This window comes from Mustelus asterias, chromosome 5 (assembly GCF_964213995.1).
Source record: "Mustelus asterias chromosome 5, sMusAst1.hap1.1, whole genome shotgun sequence".
Lineage (NCBI taxonomy): Eukaryota > Metazoa > Chordata > Chondrichthyes > Carcharhiniformes > Triakidae > Mustelus > Mustelus asterias.
Window position 1 is genome coordinate 26,250,660 of NC_135805.1, and position 14,786 is coordinate 26,265,445.

At 45.0% G+C, this 14,786-nt stretch overlaps 1 protein-coding gene across 1 annotated transcript in view; it reads left to right on the forward strand.

The window, feature by feature from the left end:
- nphp1 (nephronophthisis 1) overlaps positions 1-4,885 on the forward strand; it is an 88,788-nt gene extending 83,903 nt beyond the window's left edge. Inside the window, exon 20 of the mRNA XM_078212305.1 lies at positions 3,174-4,885. Coding sequence (XP_078068431.1) covers positions 3,174-3,452 — 279 coding nt within the window. The 3' untranslated portion in view covers positions 3,453-4,885. The remainder of the gene's footprint in view (positions 1-3,173) is intronic.
- Positions 4,886-14,786: the final 9,901 nt, after the last annotated feature.

A 14,786-nucleotide genomic window follows, 5' to 3' on the forward strand; every position in this document is an offset into this window, starting at 1 on the left:
GGGGATTTAGATAGGTTGTGAGTGGGCAAGAACATGGCAGATGGAATATAATGTGGAAAAATATGAAGTTATTCAGTTTGGTAGGGAAAACAAAAATGGCATAGTATTCCTTAAATGGTTGGAAAGTATTGATGTCTAAAGCAACTTGGGTGTCCTTTTCATTAGCCTCTGAAAACTAACATGCAGGTGCAGCAAGCAAATAGGCTATTTTCTGTGCTTCTCCTTGCAGTTAATTCCATCATAGACAGAATGCAGCTTTCCTTAAAGTGGCAAGATGCCGTTAAGGCAGGCAGGCCATCTGCGAGCCATCCACACTAGTGGGCCTCCTTTTTAGTTTGCAACCAGTCAGCACCACGCATGGTACTGGGTTGCATGCTGAAATCATTAAAATGAAGAGACAGCATAAAGTTAACGTGCAGCCTTCTTCAACAGGACTGGGCACGGGGTAATCCTGAATCACAGTTCCTGCACTTCAAAATGGGAGTACTCAAAATTTTCCCCAAGTTTTCTTGTCGTTGCAGCCTTGCATTAAAATGGCTGGTGCAGGGGAAGAAATGAACTTTCTTATGTTTAGGCAAAGAAAACATAATGGAACTATCAGCAGGGAACATTTTAGCTGAGTCACAAAGTAAGTTTACCTAGCAGATATAACTTGCAGCAAGATGATGTGTTTAAAAAGAAAGGTACATTTCACTGATGAAAACAAGATAAAATTGACCCAATTTAGAAGCCAGTGAAACTGAAGATCTTGAATTTTGCTCTGTAACCTGTAACACAAGTATTGACAGGTTCAAGGGAGAGACAAGGAGTGTTTGAAATGAGTTTGTTAACATTGTTGGGCCCAGAAATTGTGTTGCACAGTACCTGTTTTTCAGGCATTACATTGTCAAAGGCAACCAGGGATGGGCAATAATTGCTGTCTGCAACACCCATATCCTGAGAAATAATTAAAAGTAATGTTATATGCACGTAAGTATGTGAAAGTGGTTTGTCTTTGAGTATATCACATATTCTTATAGAGAATAAAGTTAAAGTTTATTTATTAGTCACAAGTAGACTTTTATTAACACTGCAATGAAGTTACTGTGAAAATCCCCTAGTCGTCACACTATGGCTCCTGTTCAGGTACACTGAGGGAAAATTTAGCATGGTCAATGCACCTGACCAGCACATCTTTTGGACTGTGGGAAGAAACCGGAGCACCCGGAAGAAACCCACACGGATACAGGGCGAATGTGCAAACTCAGCACAGACAGTGACCCAAGCAGGGAAGCAAACCTGGGTCCCTGGCGCTGGGAGGCAGCAGTGCTAACCACTGCCATCGTGCCAACCAAAATATGCTGTTTTTAAGTCTTTCCTGAGGTTCAGAGCCCCACTATGTGCATGCTGTTAAGTGATGAGAAAAAGCTGACTAATACTTCTGGTTTTACAGGGTCTTAACACCATAAGACCATAACTAAGACTATGACACAATTCATTCAACAAATGTTCTTCTGTGTAACTGCAAGCACGGAACTGAGGACTTATTGCAACCTGCAAACTGGTTTAAGATTCACTGCTCATGCGATTTTACTTCTCCCACTCGATGTAAAAAATTTTAAAAATAAAGATTTGCATTTATTTGGCATCTTTTATGACCATCAGACATCTCAAAAGCGCTTTACAGCCAATCAAGCTACTTTTGAAGTGTAGTCATTGTAATGATGTAGGAAATACAGCAACAAACATGCACATGGCAAACTCCCACAAACTAATGTCATAATGACCAGTGAATCTCTTTTTGTGGTGTTGATCGAAGGATAAGTATTGGACAGGACACTGAGGGTAACTCCCTTCCTTCAGAATAGTACAGTGTGAGACCTTCTACATCCACCCCAGAAGCTATTTGGTGGCATCAGTTTGACGTTTGCATCAGCCTTGACGTTTATACTCAAGCCCTGGAATTGGAACCCGGAACCTCATGACTGAAGCGGGAGTGTTACTAACTGAAATGTCGGCACGGTAGCACAGTGGTTAGCACTGCTGCTTCACAGCTCCAGGGACCTGGGTTCGATTCCCGGCTTGGGTCACTGTCTGTGTGGAGTTTGCACATTCTCCTCATGTCTGCGTGGGTTTCTTCCGGGTGCTTCGGTTTCCTCCCACAGTCCAAAGATGTGCGGGTTAGGAATGATTGGCCATGCTAAAATTGCCCCTTAGTGTCCTGAGATGTTAGAGGGATTAGCGGGTAAATATGTAGTGATATGGGGGCTAGGGCCTGGGTGGGATTGTGGTCGGTGCAGACTCGATGGGCCGAATGGCCTCCTTCTGCATTGTAGGGTATCTATGATCTATGAAATGTCGCTACATTACAACAGTGACTACATTTCAAAAAGGACTTCATTGATTGCAAAGTGCTTTGAGATGTCCAGTGGGTGCAAAAGGCATTATATGTAAATTTAAACTACAAATACAAAAGAATATTCAGTTGTACTCCAGAATTATACTGTCATTTCTGTATTTTTGCAAAATAGAATATGTTGCGAGCGTGGGAATATAACTGCAAACTCAGGTTGTGTTTATATATAAATTTGCCTAAATCTGCCAACACCTCGCACTTGATTCGAATTGGAATCATAGAATCCCTACAGTGCAGAAAGAGACCATTTGGCCATTCAAGTCTGCACTGACCACAGTCCCACCCAGGCCCTATTCCCGTAACCCGACCTATTTAGTCTTCCTGACACGAAGGGACAGTTTAGCATGCCAAACCAACCTAACCTGCACATGTTTGGAGTGTGGGAGGAAACCAGAGCACCCGAAGGAAACCCATGAGGGGAATTTCATAGTAACTTCATTGCAGTGTTAATGTACTGTGACTAATAAACTTTAACTCAGACACAGGGAGAACGTGCAAATTCCGCATAGACAGTGACCTGGGACCCTGGCGCTGTGAGGCAGCAGTGCTGACCACTGTGCCGCCCCTAAAGTAGTTCTTTAATTTACATTAGTGTATTTAATTTGATATTAATAGGACACATCAAGTTAAGATACCCATTGTTTGGAATAGGATCCTTTCCTGCATTTTCTTTTAGACTTCCCCTGACAGCAAAATGATTTTTGAAGAAGTTACTGTTTTGTGTTTAAATGAATATTAAGGAGCTCTTCGTATTGGATCTGATTTCTGTTCTTTTCAGAGAGACGCAGCATTTCTGAAGAGTTTATTTATCCAGGTGTACCATGACAGTGCATATCCTCTTCTTCGTTCCACAACTCTGCCAACAAACCGATGGGCCGATGATGAAATTGAAAGTAGCCGCTGGAAGGCTATTGCAGACTTTTTACAAGAAAGCCAAAAGAGAGATGGCTCTCTTTACAGCCTGCTTTCTCCAGAACATGCTTATCAAGTTTTTGATGTCTCCGAGATCAGCTACGATTTCCTGGGGCTGGGTAGAAGTACAGTTGTTGCAGACTGACTCTCAAATTCAATATTCAAGGGAAATCGTCTCACAAGGTGTTTTAATGAACATTTTCTGACATACCTTTTTGGGAGGGATAAGAGGCAAAGATAACCGTGTCAGTTTTATTGTAAAAAGATCTAAGTGGCATGATATTTCAGCATGGTTTATCTTACTGTGGAACCATCACTATTACAGCAAGGTGAAGGCTCTCACATCTTTGCTGGTGATAGCTGGTGGAGCTATTCACAAATCATATTCTCCAGCCTCCCAGCCACGTGTTTCTTGGCAGCGGGAGGTGGTGCGCTGTTCACTGGTGGTGGGATTCTCCGGTCCCGCCGCTGCCAATGGGATTTCCTATTAATGTCACTCCACACTGCTGTGAAACCCCTGGGAGGGGGTGCACTACCAACGGGACTGGAGAATTCACTGGCATGAATGGCCAAGTACCCCCCCACTCACACCCATATTTCCTCACTGATATACCTTCTGTTTCAAACTTAACCCAAAGACAACACTCCCAAAGGACCATGCTGCATTGTCCATAATGGGATTTGGACTCATGATCTCAGGGTTGCTTTTTCGGTGTCACAGCTGTAGTACCTGTGCACAAGTTTGTACTTGCATGCAGTTACCCAACTGTGGCCCAATCAGTGTGTTGTACTAATCAAACAAAACACTCCCTGGTTTTCCTTACAGTGACCCTATGTTCAGACCAAATTATTATTCTTGTAAAAATATATATTAAAAAGCTACCTTGAATGCCCTTTATATTAACCTGGGTCGATGGTATTCAGCTTCTGAATACATCAGATCATGTTCTTTTGCATGGGAATCCAGGACTTTTACCAGAGTCTGGGGATCATTTTTACATCATTTCATGACTATTAATTGCCCTCTGAAATGGCCTAGCAAGCTTCTCAGCTCAAGGGCGATTAAGGATGGGCAAGGCAAGTTCACTGTAAAGAAAACCAAAGGAGTGTTTTGTTGATTTTAACCATTTGAAATGTATTTCCAGTTAAATGAACTATTATAATACATTCAGTGCTGTTTTTTACAACGTTGCTGGGTTTTTTTGTGTGCGTGATGGTACATTTTATTAAATGTACTTCTTCACTAAAATAAGATTATTTTTATAGATGTTAGGGTTGTTGAATGCCAGTGAACTTCAACATGCTATGGAATATGGAAGTCTTGGCAGGTGGATGGTGGTAGTGTCAGGTATTTGAGGCGCGGCTGGGATTGGGATGCTTGACCGAGATGTGTAGAGTGTTGGAAAGTGTGGTTTCAATGCAACAACTGACTCTTCCTTGTGTCAAACTTTTCTCTTAAGGTACAGTTGCTGATTTGTGACTTTTTAACCATGCATTTGAAACACTATTTTGTGTACCGAGAACGATGACGGCTGGTCTGAAAGGTGCTTCAAAATAAAATATCTTAAAATCCATTCTACTTCAGTTTTGTTGAGATACAGTTTGTTTTAGATATCACTATTGCGTGTATTTAAGGAAGGACATTGTATTGCAATTAGAATGAACATTTTTTAACTTCGATATTCCGAGTGGTAACATTTGGGCTGGGAACAAGTGGATTTCTGCCTTGATTTATGGAGGTGCATCTTCTGACTTAAATCATCAGTGTACCTAAGTTTTAGTATATTTAAGTTTATTTTGTCAGTGTCACAAATAGGCTTACGTTAACACTGCAATGAAGTTACTGTGAAAATCCGCTAGTCGCCACACTCCAGCGCCTGTATAGGTACACTGAGGGAAAATTTAGCATGGTCAATGCACCTAACCAGCACGTCTTTCGGACTGTGGGAGGAAACCACAGCACCCGGAGGAAACCCACGCAGACACGGGGAGAACATGCAGACTCTGCACAGACAGTGACCCAAGCCGGGAATCGAACCCGGGTCCCTGGCGCTGTGAGGCAGCAGTGCTAACCACTGTGCCACCCCTAATCTAACTTTCTGCCCATCTATCATCCCAGTTGATCTCCAATTAATACAATCTGATAATCTTTTCATCCTTTTTAAAAATTTAGATATATCCCCTCTAAAGCATCACTTCTTTAAAGTAGATATCCCTAATTCTTGGGCCATCCTTCTAACTAAGAGGATGGACATAATTTTGGGAGTCCTTTCTGCACCTTTTAACGGTAGGTGGTTTATTAATAAAGAAGTATGTTAGGACAAGTTGGACCTTTTATGCTATGCAAATTCAGATTATGATACAATGAGAGAATTTTACTGATGGTTTGGATGTTAAAAATGGGTGGCACGGTAGCACAGTGTTTAGCACTGCTGCTTCACAGCTCCAGGGACCTGGGTTCGATTCCCGGCTTGGGTCACTGTCCGTGTGGAGTTTTCACATTCTCCTCATGTCTGCGTGGGTTTCCTCCGGGTACTCCGGTTTTCTCCCACAATCCAAAGATGTGCGGTTTAGGTTGATTGGCCATGCTAAAATTGCCCCTTAGCGTCCTGAGATAGGTAGGAAATTAGGGATTAGTGGGTGGATATGGGGGTAGGGCCTGGGTGGGATTGTGGTCGGTGCAGACTCGATGGGCCAAATGGCCTCTTTCTGCACTGTAGGGTTTCTATGATTTCTTTGAAATCCTGGCTCCAACATCCACACTTTCAATAGAAGTGGGGTGGGTGCCGGGGAGCCAGTTGACATTTTCAATATTGGAATGAGGCTGCAAGTCTCATATTTACGCACCCTTTTGAAATTAATTCTGCCAATCATTTCCACCAGGCTTTTGATCAACCTACCCCACCTTTACCAGTTCCCAGATGCTGGAAAGTCCTCCCCCCACACCCGTTCAAAGAGTGTGGACTTTGGTCCTGTGCTGTCTGTACTGCTCCCCATCTAACTGGAAGCCAAGCCTGTCACAGGATAACTTCAATATAAATCTGGAATTAAAAGTCTAATGATGGCCATGAAACAACTGTCATAAAAACCCATCTAGTTCACTAAAGATACTCAGCGTAGCTGACCAACCTAACCCCACATCTTTGGCGTGAGGGAGGAAACCAGAGCACCCGGAGGAAACCCACACTGAAACGGGGAGAATGAGAAAGGGAGTTTATAGGGGAAGCGATGGCTTAGTGGCATTTTTCACTAGACTATTAATCCAGGAACTCAGCTAATGTTCTGGGGGCCCTGATTCGAATCCCGCCATAGCAGCTAGTGGAATTTGAATTCAATAAAAAAAATATGGAAGTAAGAATCTATTGATGATGGTGAAACCATTGCCGATTGTCGGAAAGACCCATCTGACCCGAGGCCGGAATTGAACCTGGGTCCCTGGTGCTATGAGGCAGCAGTGCTAACCACTGTGTCGCCCATCTCATCCAAAAGGTACAGTAAGAAGACTCACAACACCAGGTTAAAGTCCAACAGGTTTATTTGGAATCATGAGCTTTCTGAGCGCTGCTCCTTCACCAGGTGAGTGGAGAGGTGGGTTCATAAACACGGCATATACGCCGGCATCTCCACATCATCCAAAAGATAGCCAGCTCCGTGTCAGACTGGGTTTTACACTCAAAAGTCTCCGGGATTGGATCCGACACCAATGTCTCAGAAGTGAGGGCATTATCACTGAGCCGCAGCTAATGCTCAGCTAATTTCTCAAATACAAACTAAATATGCCTAGAGTTCCCATGAATTTGGCTATTCCTGTAACCACGGTTCAGGGCTTGAAACTGCTGCTTCAGTCAACCGTGTGATGACTACTCTCTGAAAAATGGGTCTATTACTAGAAGTAACGGACTGTGGGAAAGGCAAAGTGTTGAAACACCGGTGAGGATAGACAGATAATGTCAGCAGAACGAGGGTGGTGGTGACAAGGGTTGTCGTATGTGGAGCACGATGGACATTTGAGGAAGGGAAATCTGGCTTTCATCCCCACCCCTACGCCCCGCCCCACACCACCCCCACCTGCTTACCAGATTAGATAGATGGAGATAGTGGGGCTGGGGGGATATCCATGCACATTACGTAGGCGTAGCTAACTACGAAATGTTGAATGGAATGTCTTAAGATATTCAAAGTGACCCAACATTGATTGTTGAGCAATGCAACCTGCCAAGAAGATTGACAAAGAAACAGGATACCAGTGTTATTTTAATGCCGATGATTGTTATCAAATGCAGCCTATCAAGGCACCAAGCAGGCAAGGCACCATTCATACCTAAGGGACCGCTGCAGGTAAGAAAATGGCATTCCCTTCAGGATGAATAGACATCCAAGGATTTGGCAACACATATGCAGACAAAGGTTAAAAAAGGGCAGCATTCTCCACATTCCAAAATGTCAGTGTTTGCATTTCGAAGTAATACATTTAAATTCATTTGCCATGTTTACTTTGGCCCGTACTTTTATAAAATTCCTGTTACTCTTTTTTCTTTAAAAGGAAATCAACATAAAATGCTGCATGGGTTTGCCCAGTCCATAAGCAGACATAATTTGCTTCTGTTTTTTTTAATTTAAAAAAATTTATTTATTAGTCACAGATAGACTTACATTAACAGTGCAATGAAGTTACTGTGAAAAATCCCCTAGTCGCCATGCTCCGGCGCCTGTTCGGGTACACTGAGGGAGAATTTAGCATGGCAATGCACCTAACCAGCACGTCTTTTGGACTGTCGGAGGAAACCGGAGCACCCGGAGGAAACCCATGCAGACACAGGGAGAATGTGCAGACTCCGCACAGTGATCCAACGCCAGGAATCGAACCCGGGTCCCTGGCGCTGTGCGGTAGCAGTGCTAACTACTGTGCCGCCCTACTATCTTCATTCTCGTGTAGCTCTGATCACAGAAGAATGGTGCCCTGCATTCACTCTTTCCATTTAAAAGTATTCCTCTCTGCCTGAATAGTACACTCATTACAAGGGTTCCATGGGCCATGTTCATTGTCAAGGTTTAGACAAGTTATATTTGAATAAGATACCAATGTTGGCTGGTGCCTGTAAAGCAAGGCTCTAGCGAGGAATCAATATCCTTGGAGGGCCGAAGGGCCTGTTTCCTGTGCTGTACTGTTCTTTGTTCTTTGATCTCTTTGATCTTTGATCTTTGATCCTTAAGAGGGAAGAAAATTGTATTTGTTTCGAGTAAGCTTCTAGTTTCTTGCGAGCAGGCGGCTGCGTTACTTGCTTTGTCTTTATACCGTAACTTAACTGTTTTATTGCAATTAATTCCCTCCCCCCGCCCCCCCCCCCCCTTCCTCTTGTAATTGTGATTCCTACCACAGTAAAATTTCCTCTGGTTTCCCGCCCTGTGGTTATTCTTCATTGTGAAGCTCAATAGTCAGGGTTGGTAGGTTATTCCATTACAAACTGCACAGGCACACTTCAAAGCAGTCCTTGGATAGCTGTGAGGAACAAGCACCTTTGCTCATTTTTACCCTCCCTAACCTAATGCCTATTAAGGCATCTCAACTGCTGCCCTACTGAGATTAATTAGCTCGATACAAACCTGTCTTTTTTTTCTTTACAGATGATGCACGTACCAGTTTTTCTTTTCTGTTTTGGGTTTTACAATTCAATCACTCGCAGTTTTACCTGTTTTCAGTCGGCAATTCCAAAATGACTCATAAACACTCCCAGTAATACAAACCTTAGCAAATTCACATGCCGCTCCCATACACACCCAACTGAAGCAAAGATACCGGAATGTTCACAGTTGCAGAGCATAAACTAAAAACTGAGGAACCAGCTTAAACTCTTTAAGATAACTCAAACTGTGTTTAAATTGGTGCATAATGCTTGATTTTGTTTTTTCATCTGGGGCTTATTTATTGGGCTGCATTTTTGGGACTCCCAATGGTGGCAATAGAGGCAGGGGTGGGGGGGGGGGGGGGGGGGCTTCAAGACTTGTGTCAGTTGCTAGCTGCCACTCCCAGTACCGGATATTTAGTAGGAGGTGGGTTTGAGGCCTGACAAAGCCGCCCCTCCCCATGAGACAGTCACACTGACAGCTGCTTCAGGGGTCCTACGGCAAACGTGGCATCTTGCAAGCTGCCACATTCAGAGGCATCAGGAAGGTGCCCAATGCCCTCTTCACTTGTGCCAACAGTTTAAGGTTTAAGCTTATTTATTAGTGTCATAAGTAGGCTTACATTGACACTGCAATGAAGTTCCTGTGAAGATCCCCTAGTTGCCACACTCTGGCGCCTGTTCGGGTACACTGAGGGAGAATTTAGCACGGCCAATGCACCCTAACCAGCACGTCTTTCGGACTGTGGGAGGAAACCGGAGCATCTGGAGGAAACCCACCCGGGGAGAACCTGGGTGGGATTGTGGTCAGTGCAGACTCGATGGGCTGAATGGTCCGGGTCTGTAGGATTCGATGATTCTATGAATGTGCAGACTCCGCACAGACAGTGACCCAAGCTGGGAATCAAGCCTGAGATACTGGTGCTGTGAGGCAGCAGTGCCAACCACTGTGCCACCATGCCAATGTATCAGGTTCACCACAGATGACAGCTGTGCAGCCAGGGAAAAGGACTTCATGGTCATTGCTCATTTCCTTACACCGCGCCCCTGGTGCCACTGAGCTCCCTGGTAAAAGCCAGTGGCATATGTAAACCGCAAAGGATTCCACTTTCGAAACATTCAACTGGTTTGCGACCACAAGCAAAGAAAGATGCAAGTCTATGCTTGTTTCCTGGGCCGTCCTCATTAGTCATATATCTGGCAGAAATTGCAGCTTTCATGAGCTTTCTGAGGCAGGGCAACAGGATCCTAAGTGGCAAAGGTTATCCCCTGTGGATCAGTGATTTCTCCTCACTGCGCAGTGGAAGACCGCGACATTGCAGCCCAAACCTTCACTTGAACCATAGCTCAGTTGGCTGGAGATGTGGTTAGTGATGCAGAGCGACGCCAACAGCGTGGGTTCAATTCCCGTACCGGCTGAGGTTATTCATGAAGGCCCCGCCTTCTCAACCTTGCCCCTTGCCTGAGGTGTGGTGATCCTCAGGTTAAATCACCACCAGTCAGCCGTCTCCGCTGTGGTCACTCTGGGACTAGGGCGACTTTGCCTTGTAGTGGTATGTTGTGTACTGCACAATGTGGCCATGAAATGCAGCAAACTCCTGCACCAGCACAGCAGGGAGGAGCTTTGGTCTGCCTGAAACTTGGTGATGTCCCAGTACAAAGGTGTCCATGGCTGAGTGTTACAGATTGGCACATTCCAAAGCCCTACGTGCTGAAAAATGCACTAAAGCTTGGGGCAGCCAGTGCAGAGGCACAATGGGGGAAGGTCGCCGTCTAACACCTTTCATCATGTGGAGATGCCGGCGTTGGACTGGGGTAAACACAGTAAGAAGTTTAACAACACCAGGTTAAAGTCCAACAGGTTTATTTAGTAGCAAAAGCCACAAGTTTCCGGAGCCTTAAGCCCCTTCTTCAGGTGAGTGGGAATTCTGTTCACAAACAGGGCATATAAAGACACAAACTCAATTTACAAGAATAATGGTTGGAATGCGAATACTTACAGCTAATCAAGTCTTTAAGATACAAACAATGTGAGTGGAGAGAGCATCAAGAGATGTGTATTGTCTCCAGACAGGACAGCCAGTGAGACTCTGCAGGTCCAGGCAAGCTGTGGGGATTACAGATAGTGTGACATGAACCCAATATCCCGGTTGAGGCCGTCCTCATGTGTGCGGAACTTGGCTATCAGTTTCTGCTCAGCGACTCTGCGTCGTCAACTGCCAGTTTCCAGATGCAATTTTACAACTCATCCGCTTCATCCTGGACCACAGCGTCTTCACCTTCAACAACCAGTTCTTCATCCAGACACACGGAACAGCCATGGGGACCAAATTCGCACCTCAATATGCCAACATCTTCATGCACAGGTTTGAACAAGACTTCTTCACCGCACAGGACCTTTAACCGATGCTATACACTAGATACATCGATGATATTTCCTTCCTTTGGTCTCATGGTGAACAATCACTGAAACTACTATATGATGACATCAACAAGTTCCATCCCACCATCAGACTCACCATGGACTACCCTCTGGAATCGGTTGCATTCTTGGACACACGCACCTCCATTAAGGACGGTCACCTCAGCACCTCACTATATACTGGGCAGCACGGTAGCACAGTGGTTAGCACTGCTGCTTCACAGCTCCAGGGACCTGGGTTCGATTCCCGGCTTGGGTCACGGTCTGTGTGGAGTTTGCACATTCTCCTCGTGTCTGCATGGGTTTCCTCCGGGTGCTCCGGTTTCCTCCCACAGTCCAAAGATGTGCGGGTTAGGTTGATTGGCCATGCTAAAATTGCCCCTTAGTGTCCTGAGATGCATAAGTTAGAGGGATTAGTGGGTAAATATGTAGGGATATGGGGGTAGGGCCTGGGTGGGATTGTGGTCGGTGCAGACTCGATGGGCCAAATGGCCTCTTTCTGCACTGTAGGGTTTCTATGATTCTTTCTATGATTCTATACCTCAAGCCCACGGATAACCTCACGATGCTCCACTTCTCCAGCTTCCACCCTAAACACATTAAAGAAGCCATTCCCTACGGACAAGCCCTCCGTATACACAGGATCTGCTCGGATGAGGAGGATTGCAACAGACACCTCCAGACGCTGAAAGATACCCTCATAAGAACAGGATATGGCGCTCGACTCATCGATCAACAGTTCCGACGCGCCACAGTGAAAAATCACACCGACCTCCTCAGAAGACAAACACGGGACACAGTGGACAGAGTATCCTTCGTCGTCCAGTACTTCCCCGGAGCGGAGAAGCTACGGCATCTCCTCCGGAGCCTTTAACATGTCATTGATGAAGACGAACATCTCGCCAAGGCCATCCCCACACCCCCACTTCTTGCCTTCAAACAACCGCACAACCTCAAACAGACCATTGTCCGCAGCAAACTACCCAGCCTTCAGGAGAACAGTGACCATGACACCACACAACCCTGCCACAGCAACCTCTGCAAGACGTGCCGGATCATCGACACAGATGTCATCATCTCATGTGAGAACACCATCCACCAGGTACACGGTACATACTCTTGCAACTCGGCCAACATTGTCTACCTGATACGTTGCAGGAAAGGATGTCCCGAGGCATGGTACATTGGGTAGACCATGCAGACGCTACGACAATGGATAAATGAACACCGCTCGACAATCACCAGGCAAGACTGTTCTCTTCCTGTTGGGGAGCACTTCAGCGGTCACGGGCATTCGGCCTCTGATATTCGGGTAAGCGTTCTCCAAGGCGGCCTTCACGACACATGACGGCGCAGAGTCGCTGAGCAGAAACTGATAGCCAAGTTCCGCACACACGAGGACGGCCTCAACCGGGATATTGGGTTCATGTCACACTATCTGTAATCCCCACAGCTTGCCTGGACCAGCAGAGTCTCACTGGCTGTCCTGTCTGGAGACCATACACATCTCTTTAACCTGTCTTAATGCTCTCTCCACTCACATTGTTTGTATCTTAAAGACTTGATTAGCTGTAAGTATTCACATTCCAACCATTATTCTGTAAATTGAGTTTGTGTCTTTATATGCCCTGTTTGTGAACAGAATTTCCACTCACCTGAAGAAGGGGCTTAAGGCTCCGAAAGCTAGTGGCTTTTGCTACCAAATAAGCCTGTTGGACTTTAACCTGGTGTTAAACTTCTTACTGTGTTAACACCTTTCAGCCATAGTGAACTGAGGAGCTGGAAACTGTATAGACCCCTTCGGGCTGTTTGACTCATATTGAATGTAGATGGAGAATGGTCTCGATTGTATTGAAACACCTCAGAGTGCAACTTGATCCCTGGAAAACCCGAGTATCATTGCATGTCCTGCAATGGTCATTTTGAAATGTTCTGTTGTGTTCTTTTAGATATTTTATGAATGAAATGTACCTTTGAAAAGAAAAACTAGTATTGGAAAAAATATATTAGAGTCATAGAGGTTTACAGCATGGAAACAGGCCCTTCGGCCCAACTTTTCCATGCCGCTCTATTTTTTAACCACTAGACTAATCCCAATTGCCCGCATTTGGCCCATATCCCTCTTTCCCTATCTTACCCATGTAACTGTCTAAATGCTTTTTAAAAGACAAAATTGTACCCACCTCTACTACTACATTTATTCCAGACACACACCACTGTTTGTGTGAAAAAATTGCTCCTCTGGACACTTTTGTATCTCTCCCCTCTCACCTTAAACCCATGCCTCCTAGTTTTAGACTCCCCTACCTTTAGGAAAATGTGTTGACTATCTAGCTGATCTATGCCCCTCGTTATTTTATAGACCTCTATAAGATCACCTCTAAATCTCCTATGCTTCAGGGAAAAAAGTCCCAGTCTATCCAGCCTCTCCTTATAACTCAAACCATCAAGTCCTGGTAGAATCCGAGTAAATCTTTTCTGCACTCTTTCTAGTTTAATAATATCCTTTCTATAATAGGGTGACCAGAACTGTACACTGTATTCCAAGTGAGGCCTTACCAATGTCTTGTACAACTTCAACAAGATATCCCACCTCCTGTATTCAATGTTCTGACCAATGAAACCAAGTATGCTGAATGCCTTCTTCACCACTCTGTCCACCTGTGACTCCACTTTCAAGGAGCTATGAACATGTACCCCTCGATCTCTTTGTTCTATAACTCTCCCCAATGCCCTGCCATTAACTGGGTAAGTCCTGCCCTGGTCCAATCGACCAAAACGCATCACCTTGCATTTATCCAAATTAAACTCCATCTGCCATTCTTCAGCCCACTTGCCCAGTTGATCAATATTGGAAACACTATAGTGTGAAATATTTATGTGATAAGGTAAATTTCATCAAAACACCTGTGCACCTTTGTGCCCTCAAAGCTGTGTCCAAAAAAATAAGAACATGAGAAATAGGAGCAGAAGTAGGCCATTTGGTCCTTCAGGATCATTCTGTCATTTGATAAGAGCATGGTTGATCCTGTCAACCTCAAGTCTGTGGTCCTGTCCGATTTCCATCGCCTTCGAACTTTTCAGAGTCCAAAAATCTATTGAGATCAGCCTTGAATATACGCAACAACTGAGCATCCACAGTGCTGGGGTAGAGAAAGATTCAAAACTCTCTCAGACCCACCACTGTGTGGGGTTAGGTTTAAAATGACACTGTGGGGAGCCCTTCATATGGCTTTGTGCTGAGTACCAAGTCTGGGATGCTCTGCTGCAGATTTAGAGCATTTGTTGTTCAGGTGTCAACTAATACTTTGCACGTTGCTTTTTAACCACGGTGGCACAGTGGTTAGCACTGCTGCCTCACAGTGCCAGGGACCCGGGTTCGATTCCAGACTCAGGTGACTGTGTGGAATTTGCACGTTCTCTCCGTGTCTGC